Source organism: Chiloscyllium punctatum, chromosome 27 (assembly GCF_047496795.1).
Source record: "Chiloscyllium punctatum isolate Juve2018m chromosome 27, sChiPun1.3, whole genome shotgun sequence".
NCBI lineage: Eukaryota > Metazoa > Chordata > Chondrichthyes > Orectolobiformes > Hemiscylliidae > Chiloscyllium > Chiloscyllium punctatum.
Window position 1 is genome coordinate 45,615,296 of NC_092765.1, and position 15,707 is coordinate 45,631,002.

General features: G+C 42.6%; 1 protein-coding gene across 4 annotated transcripts in view; it reads left to right on the forward strand.

The window, feature by feature from the left end:
* oscp1b (organic solute carrier partner 1b) overlaps positions 1–12,465 on the forward strand; it is a 78,029-nt gene extending 65,564 nt beyond the window's left edge. For all 4 annotated transcript variants that reach the window (XM_072548603.1, XM_072548601.1, XM_072548602.1 and 1 more), the window contains 3 exons: positions 9,915–10,054; positions 11,044–11,107; positions 11,643–12,465. In XM_072548603.1, the coding sequence (XP_072404704.1) occupies positions 9,915–10,054; positions 11,044–11,107; positions 11,643–11,759 (321 nt within the window). In that variant the 3' untranslated portion in view covers positions 11,760–12,465. The remainder of the gene's footprint in view (positions 1–9,914; positions 10,055–11,043; positions 11,108–11,642) is intronic.
* The last annotated feature ends 3,242 nt before the right edge of the window (positions 12,466–15,707 follow it).

Sequence of the window (15,707 nt, forward strand, 5' to 3'; positions counted from 1 at the left end):
TTTGCGGGTGGCCTAGTTTAGGTGATGGATGTGGCCCATAATGGATATGTCCTCAGGGGAGTTGGACTGGATGGCCATGGGAAGGTGGGGTTGTTTGGTGTGTACAGACCAGAGATATTCCATCGGTCTGTCGGATGTAGAGGAGACCACCTTGATAACACCAGATCAATAAATGAGGTTGGAGGATGTACAAGTAAATCTCTACTGGATTTGGAATGATCCTTTGGCGTCTTGGACTGAGGTGAGGGGAAAGATATGGGTGCTGGTTTTGCCAACTCTTTAAGCAGCAGGGGAAGATGCCAGGTGTGGAGGGGTTTGGTGGGGAGTGTGGACCTAATGAGGGAGTCGCGGAGGGAATGGTCCCTACGGAATGTAGCTAGAGGTGGGAGGGAAATATATTTTTGGTGGTGGGGTCTGACTGTGAATGGCAAAAATTCCAGAGGATGATGTGCTGGATTTGGAGATTAGTGGGTGGATGTAGGTTGTAGGAAATGGGAGGATTGAAAGAAGTTGTTCAGCGTACGGATCAGTTCCGCCAATTGAATGACAAAGGCAGTGGAGGGGGACTGGGTGGTCGATGGGAGAGGAAGAAATGGAGGCAGCCTATGCCCCCTTTAGAACTGTGGTACAGGGGGGTTTAATTTCAATTCAGATGCTACTATCCTGTTCTTAAAGGGTATTATTCCATTAGACTTGGTTAAGATCATTGAAACAGACTGGAGGATCTTATGTGAATGTAATTCAAGCCCTAATATAGTTTACAGAACGTTCTGTTCATGTAGTGTTCTTTGACAAATATTAATCATGAATTTTAGGCGGCACAGTGGTTGGCACTGCTGCCTCACAGTACCAGGACCCAGGTTTAATTCCATTCTCAGGTGACAGTATGTGTGGAGTTTGCATGTTCTCCCTGTGTCTGTGCAGGTTTCCTCCGGGTGCTCCAGTTTCCTCCCACAGTCCAAAGATGTGCAGGGTAGGTGGGTTGGACATGCTAAATTGCCCCCAGTGACCAGGAATGTGTAGTTAGTTGGATTAGCCATGGAAAGTACAGGGTTACAGATCCTTGCAGTACCCCACTAATAACTGAACTCCAGGATTAACATTTCCCATCAACCACTACCCTCTGTCTTCTTTCAGCTTGCCAATTTCTGATCCAAACCGCTAAATCACCCTCAGTCCCATGCCTCTGTATTTTGTGCAATAGCCTACCATAGGGAACCTTATCAAACCCCTTACTGAAATCCATACAGCACATCAGTTGCTTTACCCTCATCCACCTGTTTGGTCACCACCTCAAAGAACTCAATAAGGTTTGTGAGGTATGATCTACCCTTCACAAAACCGTGTTGACTATCCCTAATCAACTTATTCCTTTCTAGATGATTATAAATTCTTTCTCTTATAACCTTTTCCAATACTTTGCCCACAACTGAAGTAAGGCTCACTGAGTATAATTACCAGGGTTGTCTCTACTCCCCTTCTTGAACAAGGGAACAACATTTGCTATCCTCCCGTCTTCTGGCAATATTCCTATAGACAATGACGATGTAAAGATCAAAGCAAATGCTCTGCAATCTCCTCCCTGAGTTCCCAGAGAATCCTAGGATAAATTCCATCTGGCCCATGGGACTTATTTATTTTCACACTTTCCAGAATTGTTAACACCTCCTCCTTGCGAACATCAGTCCCATCTAGTCCAGTAGCCTATATCTCAGTATTCTCCCTGACAACATTGTCTTTTTCCAGTGTGAATACTGACGAAAAATATTCATTTAGTATTTTCCTTATCTCCTCGGACTCCAAGTGCAATGTCCCACTACTATCCTTGATTGGTCCTAATCTTTCTCTAGTCATTCTTTTATTCTTAATATACCAATAGAAAGCTTTCGGGTTTTCCTTGATCATACCTGACAATGACTTCTCATGTCCCCTCCTGGCTCTTCTTAGCTCTCTCTTTTGACCTATTCTGGCTAATTTGTAACTCTCAAGTGACCTAACTGAGCCTTCACATCTGATCCTAACATAAGCCGCCTTCTTCCTCTTGACATGAGATTCAATTTCTTTAGTAAACCATGGCTCCCTCGCTCGACTACTTCCCCCCCTGCCTGACAGGTGCATTCTTCTCAAGGACATGCAGAAGCTGTTCCTTGAATAAGCTCCATATTTCAATTGTGCCCATCCCCTGCAGTTTCCTTCTCCATCCAATGAATCCTAAATCTTGTCTAATTGCATCATAATTGCCTTTCCCCCAGCAATGTGTTATATACGTATCCCTTTCCATCACTAAAGTAAACATAACCGAATTGTGGTTACTATCATCAAAGTGCTCACCTACCTCCAAATCTAACACCTAGCCAGGTTCATTATCCAGTACCAAATCCATTGTGGCTTCGCCCCTTATTGGCCTGTCTACATACTGTGTCTGGAAACTATCCTGCACACATTGGACAAGAACTGACCCATCTAAAGTACTCGAACTGTAGTATTTCCAGTCAATATTTGGAAGGTTAAAGTCCCCCATAACATCTACACTGTTACTTTTGCTCCTGTCCAGAATTATCTTTGCTATCCTTTTGTCTACATCTCTGGGACTCTTCGAAGGCCTCGAGAAAACTCCCAACATGGTGACCTCTCCTTTTCTGTTTCTAACCTCAGCCCATACTACCTCAGTAGACAAGTCTTCAAACATCCTTTCTGCCACCGTAATACTGTCCTTGATTAACAGTGCCATACCACTCCCTCTTTTATCATCTTCTCTGTTCTTACTGAAACATTTAAATCCTGGAACCTGCAACAACCATTCCTGTCTCTGCGCTATCAATGTCTCTGAAATGGCCACAACATCGAAGTCCCAGGTACCAACCCATGCTGCAAGTTCATCCACCTTATTCCAGATGCTCCTGGCGTTGAAGTAGATACACTTCAAACCACCTTTCTGCTCACCGGTGAACTCTTGCGACCTTGAAACCATATTTCTGGCCTCACTACTCTCAACCTCCTGGACACTGGAACTGCAATTTAGGTTCCCATCTCCTGCTGAATTAGTTTAAACCCTCCCAAAGAGCTTTAGCAAACCTCCCCCCACCCCAGGATTTTGGTACCCCTCTGGTTCAAGTATAGACCATCCTGTGTATAGAGGCCCCACCTACCCCAGAATGAGCCCCAATTATCCAGGTATCCGAAACCTTCCTTCCTGCACCACCCCAATGTTGAACTCCTCTCTCTCCCTATTCCTTGCCTTGCTAGTATGTGGCACGAGCAACAAACCAGAGATAACAACTCTTGTTTGTTCTGTCTCTAGGCTTCCACCCTCGCTCCCTGAATTTCTGCCTTAAAACCCCATCTCACTTCCTACCTAAGTTGTTGGTACCTATGTGATCTATGACTTGGGCCTACTGCCCCTCCCCCTCAAGGATCCCAAAACACAATCCGAGACATCACGAACCCTGGCACCTGGAAGACAACACACCGTCCGTGAGTTTGTCTTGTTCCCACAGAACCTCCTATCTGTCCCTCTAACTCTGCTCTGCTCTTTTTCCCCTTCCCTTTTGAGCAACAGGGTCAGACGTTGTGCCAGAGACCTGTACCCCATTGCTTACCCCGGTAAGTCTTTCCCCCCCACCCACAACAGTATTCAAAACGGTATACTTGTTATTGAGGGGGACGACCGCAGGGATCCCTGCACTGTTTGCCAGTGCCCTTTCTGTCCCCTGACTGTAACCCATCTGTCTCTTTCTTGTACCTGAGGTATGACCCCTCTCAATAACCCCCTCCGCCTCCCGAATGATCCAAGGTTCATCTAGTTCCAGCTCTCGTTCCCTAATGTGGTTATCGAGGAGCTGGAGTGATGACTCTTACCTCCCACATTCTGTAGGAGGAACATTCAACTGCCCTAGCCGCCATCCCCACTGTTCTAAATTCCCTAAAAACTAGAAAAATAAAGAATTAAAAAAAGAGTTACCTTCCCAATCCAGTGCACAGGATTAGAGGAGGAGGATGGGAGGGAGACACTACCTAAGTAGTGTTTTAAGTAATGCAACCACCCAGAAATATTCCGTCACGTACTCAGCAGTCCTGTGTCTGCTCCTGCTCAGGGTGCGCTCTGCCTATTCACGAGCTAAGTTTATATCATTTTAAATTTACCTTCCCAGCAGGCCCCTGGTCCTCGCTGTCCCTCCTCCCACTGCTGGCTACTGGAAAAAAGTATTATAACCTAAAGGAAGGTAACAGGAGATTAAAGAAAAGATATTGAGAAGTTTGCAAGTTACATCTCTTATTGTAATGTGCAGGGCTATCTTTTCAACTCTAGGTCAATCAATCCAAATGACATGTTTGAATGTAAGCCACATCTCCCAACAGCTGCAGCTCCAGTCAGTCTCTTAATAGGAAGTGAATTTCTGAAGTGAATTTCTAGTTAATACTCACTATCTGCCTACAATTAAATACAATTAAGAGATTCCCTTCTCTCTCTTTTTAAATAAAGACTAGAATCTGTATATCCAACCAAATTTCAAAACACAGTCAAAAAACCTCCAAGTCTTGTGGTCCCAAGATGTTCCTCTTCCAAGACCCTATCATTATCTTCCTACATAAATTTCTTTCAGTAAGATAATCAGAGAGTTGCTCTCTCCATAAATGACGTGCTCTCTCCATAAATTCAGTGGGTCTACTATCTTCAGTACCGATGTGGAGGTGCCGGTGTTGGACTGGGGTGGACTAAGTTAAAAATTACACAACACCAGATTATAGTCCAACAAGTTTATTTGGAAGAAGTGCTGTTCCTTCATCAGATAGCGAGTGGAGTATGATCGTAGGACACCGAATTTATAATAAAAGATCAAAATGTCATACAACTGAAGAAATATATTGAACAAACCTAGATTGCTACTAAGTCTTTAATCACTTAGAATGGGTTGCAGGTTTCGATTCATTAATATGTTAATCCCAGAAGTGCTTTCAAGTCACATTTCTGAGATAATTTAAGGTTTTATAAAAAAAGTGACAACTCAGCTCACACAATATATTAGAGGTGTGAGGTTAGAGTCTGTCTGTATTCCAACCTTGAATCAGACTGGTTCTGTTTCCAAAGTTGAAATATATAAAATGTCATTTGGACTGACTGCTTCCAGATTGTATGCTTTTTGAACAAAATTGCATGTATCTGCCAATACAAATCTGCAAATGCAAATTCACACCATAGACTTATATATATGTGTGTGTGCGCGCGTTCACACGACAGAATAATATCCAAACCATCATCTCCCAGACCATCCACAACCTCAATACCTCTGGGGATCTCCCATCCACAGCCTCCAACCTCATTGTCCGCGAACCCTGCACTGCCTGATTCTACCTCCTCCCCAAGATTCACAAACCTGAATGCCCATTGTCTCAGCCTGCTCCTGCCCCATTGAACTCATCTCTACGTACCTTGACACCATCCTGACCCCTCACTCCAGGAACACCCCACATGTGTTCGGGACATCACACACGCCCTCCACCTCCTCCAAGCTTTTTGTTTCCCTGGCCTCCAATGCCTCATCTTCACCATGGACATCCAGTCCCTGTAGACATCATTCCGCCATGAAGAAGGCCTCCAAGCTCTCCATTTTTTCCACTCACGCTGACCCAACCAGTACCCTTCTACTGACGTTCTCATTTGCCTGTCTGAACTGGTCCTCATGCTCAACAACTTCTCCTTCCAATCTCCCACTTCCTCCAAACCAACAGGGTGGCCATGGGCACCTGCATGGACCCCATCTATGCCTCCCACTCCACCAAGGACATGCAGGATTTGGGCCACCTCCATTGCCAAACCCTTGCCACCTGATGCCTAGAGGAAAAACTCATCATCTTCCGCCTTGGGACTGCAATCATATGGGATCAGTGTGGATTTCACCAGTTTCCTAATTTCCCCTCCCCCTACCTTATCCCAGTCCCAAACCTCCAACTCTACTCGGCTCCGCTACCTTGACCTGTCCTACCTGTCCATCTTCCTTCCTTCCCACCTATCCACACCACCCTCCTTTCCAACCTATCACTTGCACCTGCACCTTCATCTACTACCACATTCCCAGCTACCTTCCCCCAGCCCCATTCCCCTCCCATTTATCACTCAACCCCCCGGCCCACAAGTCTCATTCCTGATGAAGGACTTATGCCCAAAATGTCAATTCTCCTGCTCCTCAGGTGCTGTGCTGTGCTTTTCTAGCAATACACTCTTGACTCTGATTCCCAGCATCTGCAGTCCTCACTTTCTCCTGACCCAGTAATATGTCTGTAAGAAGGTGTACGCATGAGTGTGAGTGTGTGTCTGAGAGAGAGCATGAGTATGAGAGAGGGCCTGCTTGAGTGTGTATGTGTGTGTATAGGGTAGTAGGGATCACCTATAGTGTAGCTCCACTAGCAACCTGATGAAGGAGAATGCTCCGAAAGCTTGTACTACCAAATAAACCTGTTGGACTATAACCTGGTGGTGTGTGATTTTTAACTTTATCTTCAGTACACCATTGTACAGAATTTTATAAGAAAGATTTGATAAATTGTATCCCATATGCCATACCTCCACAAGAGTGAGTATTTTAGTCACTAAACAACTAATTTTCTTAGCTTCCCAAGCTAAACCACAGCATTTCCCATTCTTTGGCCTTTATAAATATTGGTCCAAGTATTCTGATATGTGGAGCAGCCTCTAGTGCATTGGAATGTGCACTCTTCTTTTGCAATTGGGCAGGACATTTGAAGCTCTGATTGTCAATTTTATCCTGCTCTAATTGCTCTGTGATTCCATGAGAGGGGGTTGAAGATTATTGGGGGTGAGTGAGACTTAGAACTGTTGACTTTGGCAGTTCTATTTAAAACAGTATCAATTAACCAATACCAAGAACTGCAGATGCTGGGAATATGAAACACAAATAGAAGTTGATAGAGAAACTCAGCAGGTCTGGTAGCATCCAGTTTTGATGACGGGTCACAGAACTCAAAACATTAATTCTGAAAGCAGAATTATGGAAGTGTAAGTATATGGGTTAATGAACCTAAAAGCTGTGTTCCTGCAGGTTGTGACTTTTCAGAGAAGAGAATTTCTGAAACTTACTTCAAAAAGGCAACAGATGCAGAAGTAAAACTCAGGAAATGAAATAAACTTAGTGGCCTGAAGATTGTTTCTAGAGTGTAATATTATTCTGCCAGATTTAGTTTTCTAAAAATATACATGTGAACTGAATGCAGTGCTTTGTTATTGTAGAATCATACAGTGTGGAAGAAGCCCTTTGACCCATAACGTTTGTCCCACCAAGGCTACACAAAATCTATATCAGTCGCACTTTCCAGCACTAGACCCTGAGCCTTGAATCTTACAACATTTCAAGTGCTCAAAAGAGAAGGGGAAAATATACAAAATAATGATGGATGTTGAATGTTTCTTGTTGGGATTTGATAAATTTATTATTAACAATACAATATCATTCAAAATTGGGAATCAATTTTATATATTGAGTTTGATCAGGATTGTGTTATGAGGGAGGCAACATCCTAGTGGTATTATCACTGGATTGTTAATCCACGGATCCAGAGAACATCCTGGGGACCTGGGTTCAAATCCTGCCATGGCAGTTGGTGGAATTTGATTTCAATAAAAATCTGGAATTAAGAATCTAAATGACAACCATGAATCCATTGTCAATTGTCGGAAAAACCCCATCTGGGTCACTAATTTCCTTTAGGGAAGGAAACTGCCATCCTTACCTGGTCTGTTCGACATGTGACTCCAGACCCACAGCAATGTGGTTCACTCTTAACTGCCCTCTGGGTAATTAGGAATGAGCAATAAATGCTGGCTTGGCCAGTGATGACCTCATCACGTGAATGAATAAAAAACAAGCCAGAGTCCAGCCTGCTGAAGGTTTCTGTCTAGCCCTTGCCTATGTACGCAGGAGTGCATTCCAAGTTAGAACTACTATCTGCACAAAATAGTTTTGCCTCATGTCGCTAATTTTTTTTTTGCTAACCACCTTAAGTCTGTATCCACTGGTTCTCAGTCCTTTAAAAAATTAGAAGTTTCTCCCTATCTGCTGCCTAGCCCCCTCAGACATTCGATCAAACGTTCTGTCAGCTTCCTCCTCCAGGGAAAATAGCTCCAGATTTGAATTTGCAGCCACTACGTGAAGATTTCACCTTGTTTAAACATTTTACTGTAAGAACTCACTAAAAACACAAATGAATAAAGGCTTTTCTTTTTCTAGGCAACTACTACTTTAAACAAACGTGAGGAATAGTATCCCCTCAAATGTGACTCATGTTGCACCCATCACAGAATAACAATTCTTATAGTAATCAATTAAAAATTCCTCCCACTTTCCAAAACAGTGTTTCCCCTTTACTCTCCTCGCCAGTAATCATAATGTTGTTTACTAAAGCAACTTGTATTCTATCTCTACATAAATAATTTCCCCATTTCAGCAGGCATCAAATTAAATAAGCTTAAAAGAAAAGCCGTTTAGTTTTATGGTGGTCTGTTTTACTTGCCTTCCCAGTTGCTGTTCTACTGTTACTGATCTCACCACCTATGTATAGTCATTCCACTAGCTGTGCAAATGAACCATTAAGCAGGAAAATAAAACATACAGCACTAATTTATTCCTTTATTTGTTTCAATCTGACTAAATGCAGTGGACGTCTGTTCTAATGCAGATCAATATATAATATAAATTTGCTTATAATAAGGGGATCTCACAGCTACCAAATGTAGTTATTTGTCGGCAGAAATAATCATGCTCACGAATGAAGTACAAATACAATCTGAGATGGCACTGGCATTGGGCCTGAATTTAAAATCTTGTGATGGTCTAAGGGAACGCAACTGCTTCCAACCTTGGCTTTTACCTTCACGTGCATCACCAGGATGAAAAATGTTGACTTGACATATACCTCACAGAGATGCAAAAGGTTTCTCTCCCGCCTCAAATCAATCAGTGCACAACTTGTAGCTGTACCCTGTCCCCAACGGACACACGCACACATTCTCACAATTACATCGAATTATTCAACGAAAACAAAGAACCGTGAATACTTGCAATCTGTAAGAAAAACAGAAATTGCTGGAGAAATTCAGCAGGTCTGGCAGCATCTGTGGAGAGAGAAACAGAATTAACATTTCAGGCCCAGTGACCCTTCTTCATGTGTTCTGAAACCAAGGAGTTGGTCAAGAAGAGAGAGCAGATAGGAGTTTGTATTGAACTAATAAATACAAATAAACAGTTGTGGAAGACTGACAGACTCTTACTTCCTGCTTTGGTAAATGGATAATCAGTGATATAACATTCACTACACTTTGAGCATTTATTAGATTACCTACAGTGTGGAAACAGGCCCTTCGGCCCAACAAGTCCACACTGACCCTCCGCAGAGAAACCCACTCCCCTATATTTACCCCTGACTAATCCACCTAACACTAATTTAGCATAGCCAATTCACCTAACCTGCATATCTTTGGACTGTGGGAGGAAACCGGAGCACCCGGAGAAAATCCATGCAGACACGGGGAAAATATGCAAACTCCACACAGTCAGTTGCCCAAGGCAGGAATTGAACCTGAGTGTCTGACACTGCAAGGCAGCAGTGCTAACCACTGAGCCTCTGTGCTGCCCCTCTCTGTAAGCCCCAAAATCATCAAAGGCAAGAATATATTTTTCCTTTGCCAGTCACTGCACCCCTGTTTAAAATCCTGTTGCCAATAAGTACCAGATGATCTCTGCTGAGAGAGAACCCAAAATCCTCCATGTAAATTAGCACATTGTCTCAAAAGTTAGATACTGATGCTGTCACAACATCTGTGTTAGATTTCAACCCTATAATCATCTATGTTCTTGCTTGTTTTATTTTCTCAACGTTTCACTTTCCTTATGCTGTTTCAGGAGAATACAGCACCCAACCCACTGGCTAAGGAAGAGCTGAATTTATTGGCGCAGTTAATGGGAGGTCTAGAGATCAAAAAGCCTGTGGGCACTGAACCAGGATTTCGGCTGAATCTGTTTGGCACAGACGAAGAGGAGGAGTAAGTTGGCAATATTGTTTTGTGTCATTCACAGGAACAAGATTTATAAACATACACGGCTCTTTCTCTTGTGCATGGTCCTTTCCTCTTACTCGCACTGTATCTATACATCATCTTTCCTGTGCAGATCAACTTTCACATACTTTATCGCCTCAGCATCCACATGTATGTTTTCCATTGTGCACATACACTTGGGCGTGAAGAACAGAATGGTCACGTTCCGTGCTGTAAGATGCTTTGAAAATGAATTTTTCACATCTGACTCTGCCTTTGAGAGCTGGAATGTTACAACTGAGAGTCTAGTTGGCACCAGTACCTTGTACCTTCTAGTCAGAAGCAGTGTTACCTGTTTATATGCTTAGCTGGGGAATGATACATAGAGCAGGTTAACCCCAAGCAGCAAGTAAAACATCTTGGAATACTTTAATCCTCAGCACACACAGGAACTGTGTTGGTGTGATACCGTGCTGTAAGGTTAGAGGGACAATGAGAAAGGGCAATTTAAGATGCTTGCCATCACTGCCTCCGTCTGGGCCATGTCTTCAGACCTCTGTTCAGTGGAGACAGCTGTACCACTGTGTTACCCTAAAACTCTGTCAGTAAGAAACCAGAGCATCACTATAACACAACAAAATTAACCAGGTAAAGGGAAGACAGAAACACTTCTCCTACTAATGTTGGATGAGCAAGGGACAGCTGTTTGTCAAAGATTTTTGCAGACCAGTGAACTGGTGGAAGATCTGTATAGGTTGTGCAAGTGTCTTCTTGATATTTTTTGTGTGCGCATCTGTGAAAATCAAATCGCACCAAGTAAAACTGGGACTGTGATTGATTAGATAGCCATGGATGGAAGCCAGAGGAAGGGTAAGCTATATGAATGGTCAGAAAATATATCACAGTTAAAATCGGTCAGTGAGGTCAGTAGGGCTGTACTAAGACAGGCTGTTTGTCCCAAGAGATTTCATTCTGACCTATTTTTATCGTTACAGCCAAGCAGCAGCCATAAAGTCTCCAGAGCATTTTGATGAGGTGATTGACATACAGGTCTCTAAGGTAAGCGAATATCATTGGATCACTATTTGCAAAAGCTGCCCCTTTTATTTTAATGATTGGACACATCTGTGATGCCCTACTTCCCAACTTCCTTCTCCAGCTTTGGAAAGCTGAAAGCACTGGATCAACAAAGATCTTCAAACCTGTGGGCACCAGCAGACCCTTTGCTAATTCGGCTAAATGGGCACATGAATTCATTTTGTTATGTAAGTAATGAGCAGGGGTTAGGTAGTAACATACAAGCCCAATCCTGGTTTGTGCCCCCACATAGTCACTCAGAGTGGCACTGAATGGCAAGAGCAGAAGGCTCCTCAGCTGCTTCATAGCCTAAGTGGACAGTGACAGTCATTGTCCTGCTCCCCCACTACCAACTTCTCTGAGGAGGGCCTGCTTAGACATGGATCTTGCCTCAGGCACAAGTAATAGCACATCATGGACAGTGCATTTACTCTCTCAGTCAATCAAGGATCTTGTTTCATTAAGGAGTAAAACGGCAGACTGCCACTTGGACCATATGTGTTGTTCTTCTCTGCAGGACCAGCAGCAGCATGAAGAATTAGCTCGAATAATGGAAGAATTCCATGTCCAGGAGCAGCCGAAGCACAGCTGCAGTAAAGGAGATGATCTTCTGGCCATGATGGATGATCTGTGACACCCTCTGAAAGCTGAATTCCCATTCTGTACAATTCTGTGCACTTTGGCACCGTTGCATCCAGTTTAACTCATTGTAAATAGTAAATATTTAAGCAACCAGGCTGTGGCTCATAATTCATAAACATTTGTGACCTTCAGAACCTGGATGGAGGTTTGGAAAAGCATAGGGATAAGGGGTAACAGAGATGTTAGCTTGGCTGTGAATTTTTGCAGACCAGTGAACTGGTGGAAGTTTTATACAAGTGTTTTCTTAACATAATTTTTGAATGTGCATCTGTGAAAATCAAATCACACCAGGTAAAACTGGAACTCAAACTGATTAGTTGGCCATGGGTGGAAATTAGGGGAATGTAAACGTGGTATGTAGATGGTCAGTAAGTATGTTGCAAAATTTAAACCAGTCAGTGAGGCTAAAGTAGGCTCACTGTGTGTGACTGGTATCACAGTCTATGGCAGTAGAGCCATTGGGCCACACTGAGGCATCTTGCTGGCAGTTGGATAAAAATCTGGTTGGACAGTTGATATTTGTACATCTGATCAAACAGACAAAGCTTTGTTCAGCTTTTAATATTGAAGAACAGAGCTGGCCTCAAGATTTGGGCTTCAGAACTTAGAATTTCTAAAGATGAACTATTAATTTCAGACATTAAATGTTTTTAAATAACTTTGAACACTAACAACCTCATTAAAATATTACATGTAAATTTAAGTGTCAGCTTTAATTTGTATTTAGCATATCTGATTCATATTTATTTTTGATTTAATATTTATTATTTTAACATTGAGGTTTAATGCTTTCATTCCATTCATTTTTATTCTTCCCTATCTTGGATGTTGGACTGGATTTGATTAACTTTATTTTATTTGCTGAAGTTAAGATGTTTAAATAAGTCATCTTTTCAGTATTTGCTTCAGTATTTGCTCTGCAAAAATATTTTGTCTTTGTTCACTTTGACAGTGCCTCACGGAACTAAATAACTAGGGTTGTTAGGGTTGTAAAGAGGGCTTTAAATTAAATAAAGGGGTGAGGGGGCGGGGGTTGAATAATGCAAGGGCACCATGTTTATAATTCTCTAGTCTTCTGGGACCTCTCCCAAGTTGGGGGAAGGTTGAAGGATTATAACTTGCAATTTTCATTGTCACCTCCTTCAGTATCTTCAGATGCATTTTATCCTGTCCAGGTGTTTTGTCGATTTTGATTACCAACAGGGCTATCTAATACTTTTTAAAATCAAATGTGAACACTTATAGTAAAAAAAAATCCTCTTCTGCCATTACGGTGTGGGTAGTATCTACATCTTTGGTGAATGTATTAACTTCTTACCTCAACCACACCCACTGCCTGCATGTGTAAATCCTCCTTTTACCACTACTCTACTACTTATGTGCTATCAGAGCCAAGACTTGGGATTTCCCCTTTACATTGACCACCAGTCTTTCCTCATAATTCCATTTTATTTCTCTAACTTGCTTTTTTGTATTCCCTCGAACCTTCCATGTTCCTCTTGGTTGTCAATTGTATTTTAAACCTGACAGAATTTTATGGTCTGGAACTAACTTTCAGTTCCAGGTTTTGTGAACTTCAAAGTTTGCTGTATTTCATAATCAGTTGAAAATCAAAATGCATTGAAGCATTTTTGTTTTAAAAAGTTAACTGTTGTTTTATTCAAACTATTGAGGATTAGTAGCACTTGATATTTTAAATTATTTATTTAATACTTGCACAGTCACTTGACCAAGCAATATCCTTTTCAGTAACTAATGGTGTTCAAGTCTATCTTCAAGTCTAGTTAGTGGACACTCTCAATTAGGTACATCAATGTTTGAAGTGCACAAGAGCTGCAGTCTATTCTTGGGGACCCTGTTGCACAGAGCCTCGGCCAGCCCAGAAATGTTTTAAAAGGGTCCACATGTTGTCGGAGATAAAAGCTGAAGGAACCAGCAGTGGGATGTACAGTGGGAGAGTGCTTTCTGATGGTTGTTTTCTTGAGTCACTGTTACTCCTAGTGTGATGACTTTCATCATTTGGGGTGACACCCCTTGGTTACTTCTGGTCAGTTGAGAAATCATTGAATAAGAGTTGATTTCGGTTGAAGTAGACCTTTTCCAGCAGGTTGCCTGTTGCTGTTCCCCTTCTGATGTGGGTGGACAATAGAAGCAGGCAATGTTGCTTTGGACTGAAACACGTAGGAGCTTAGTTGGTTAAAGAGTACATGCAATTATGTGCATGTTGATTTGCACATTGACAAGTTTGGACACAATATTCTGCAGTTGTATCAGTGATGTTTAGGATAACTCTTATATCTACCATGTTATTCCAATCATTTCATTTGTCTCCAGCACCACCTTTTTTTAAAATTGTTTTAAACATAAGGAAAACTTTTGTATTTGTTGTAATAGAACATAGAACAGTACAGCACAGAACAGGCCCTTCAGCCCACAATGTTGTGCCGACCATTGATCCTCATGTAAGGTAAACCTAATGTACGAACCCTCAAATTTCTGTAACCTTATGAATGTCCAGCAGTCTCTTAAATGTCCCCAATGACCTCGCTTCCACAACTGCTGCTGGCAACACATTCCATGCTCTCACAACTCTCTGCGTAAAGAACCCGCCTCTGACATCCCCTCTATACTTTCCGCCAAACAGCTTAAAACTATGACCCCCCGTGTTAACAATTTCTGCCCTTGTAAAAAGTCTCTGGCTATCAACTCTATCTATGCTTCTCATTATCTTGTACGCCTTAATTAGGTCCCCTCTCTTTTTTCCAATGAAAAAAGTCCGAGCTCAGTCAACCTCTCTTCATAAAATAAGCCCTCCATTCCAGGCAACATCCTAGTAAACCTCCTCTGAACCGTCTCCAAAGTATCCACATCTTTCCCATAATAGGGCGACCAGAACTGGACACAGTATTCCAAGTGCAGTCTAACCAAAGTTTTATAGAGCTGCAACAAGATTTCACGGCTCTTAAACTCAAACCCCCTGTTAATGAAAGCCAAAACACCATATGCTTTCTTAACAATCATGTCCACTTGGGTGGCAATTTTAAGGGATCTATGTACATGCACACCAAGATCCCGCTGTTCCTCCACAGCGCCAAGAATCCTGTCTTTAATCCTGTACTCAACTTTCAAGTTCAACCTTCCAAACTGCATCACTTCGCATTTATCCAGGTTGAACTCCATCTGCCACCTCTCAGCCCATCTCTGCATCCTGTCAATGTCACGCTGCAGCCTACAACAGTCCTCTATACTGTCAACGACACCTCCAACCTTTGTGTCGTCTGCAAACTTGCTGACCCATCCTTCAATCTCCTCATCCAAGTCATTAATAAAAATTACAAAGAGACGAGGCCCAAGAACAGAGCTCTGTGGAACACCACTCACCATTGACTTCCAGGCAGAATATATTCCTTCCACTACCACTCACGTCTTCTGTCGACCAGCCAATTCTGTATCCAGACAGCTAAATTTCCCTGTATCCCATTCCTCCTGAACGAGCCTACCATGGGGATCCTTATCAAATGCCTTACTGAAGTCCACATACACCACATCCACCACTTGACCCTCATCGACTTGTCTAGTAACATCCTCAAAGAACTCAATAAGATTTGTGAGGCATGACCTGCCCCTCACAAAGCTGTGCTGATTGCATTTAATCAAGCCATCCTCTTCCAAATGGTCATAAATCCTATCCCTCAGAATCCTTTCTAACACCTTGCAGACAACAAACGTGAGACTAACTGGTCTGTAGTTGCCGGGGATTTCCCTATTTCCTTTCTTGAAGAGAGGAATTACATTTGCCTCCCTCCAGTCCTCAGGTACAACTCTGGTGGAGAGCGAGGATGCAAAGATCTTCACAAGTGGCGAAACAATTGCATTTCTCGCTTCCCAAAGCAGCCGAGGACAAATCTGGTCTGGCCCTGGCGACTTGTCAATCTCAATG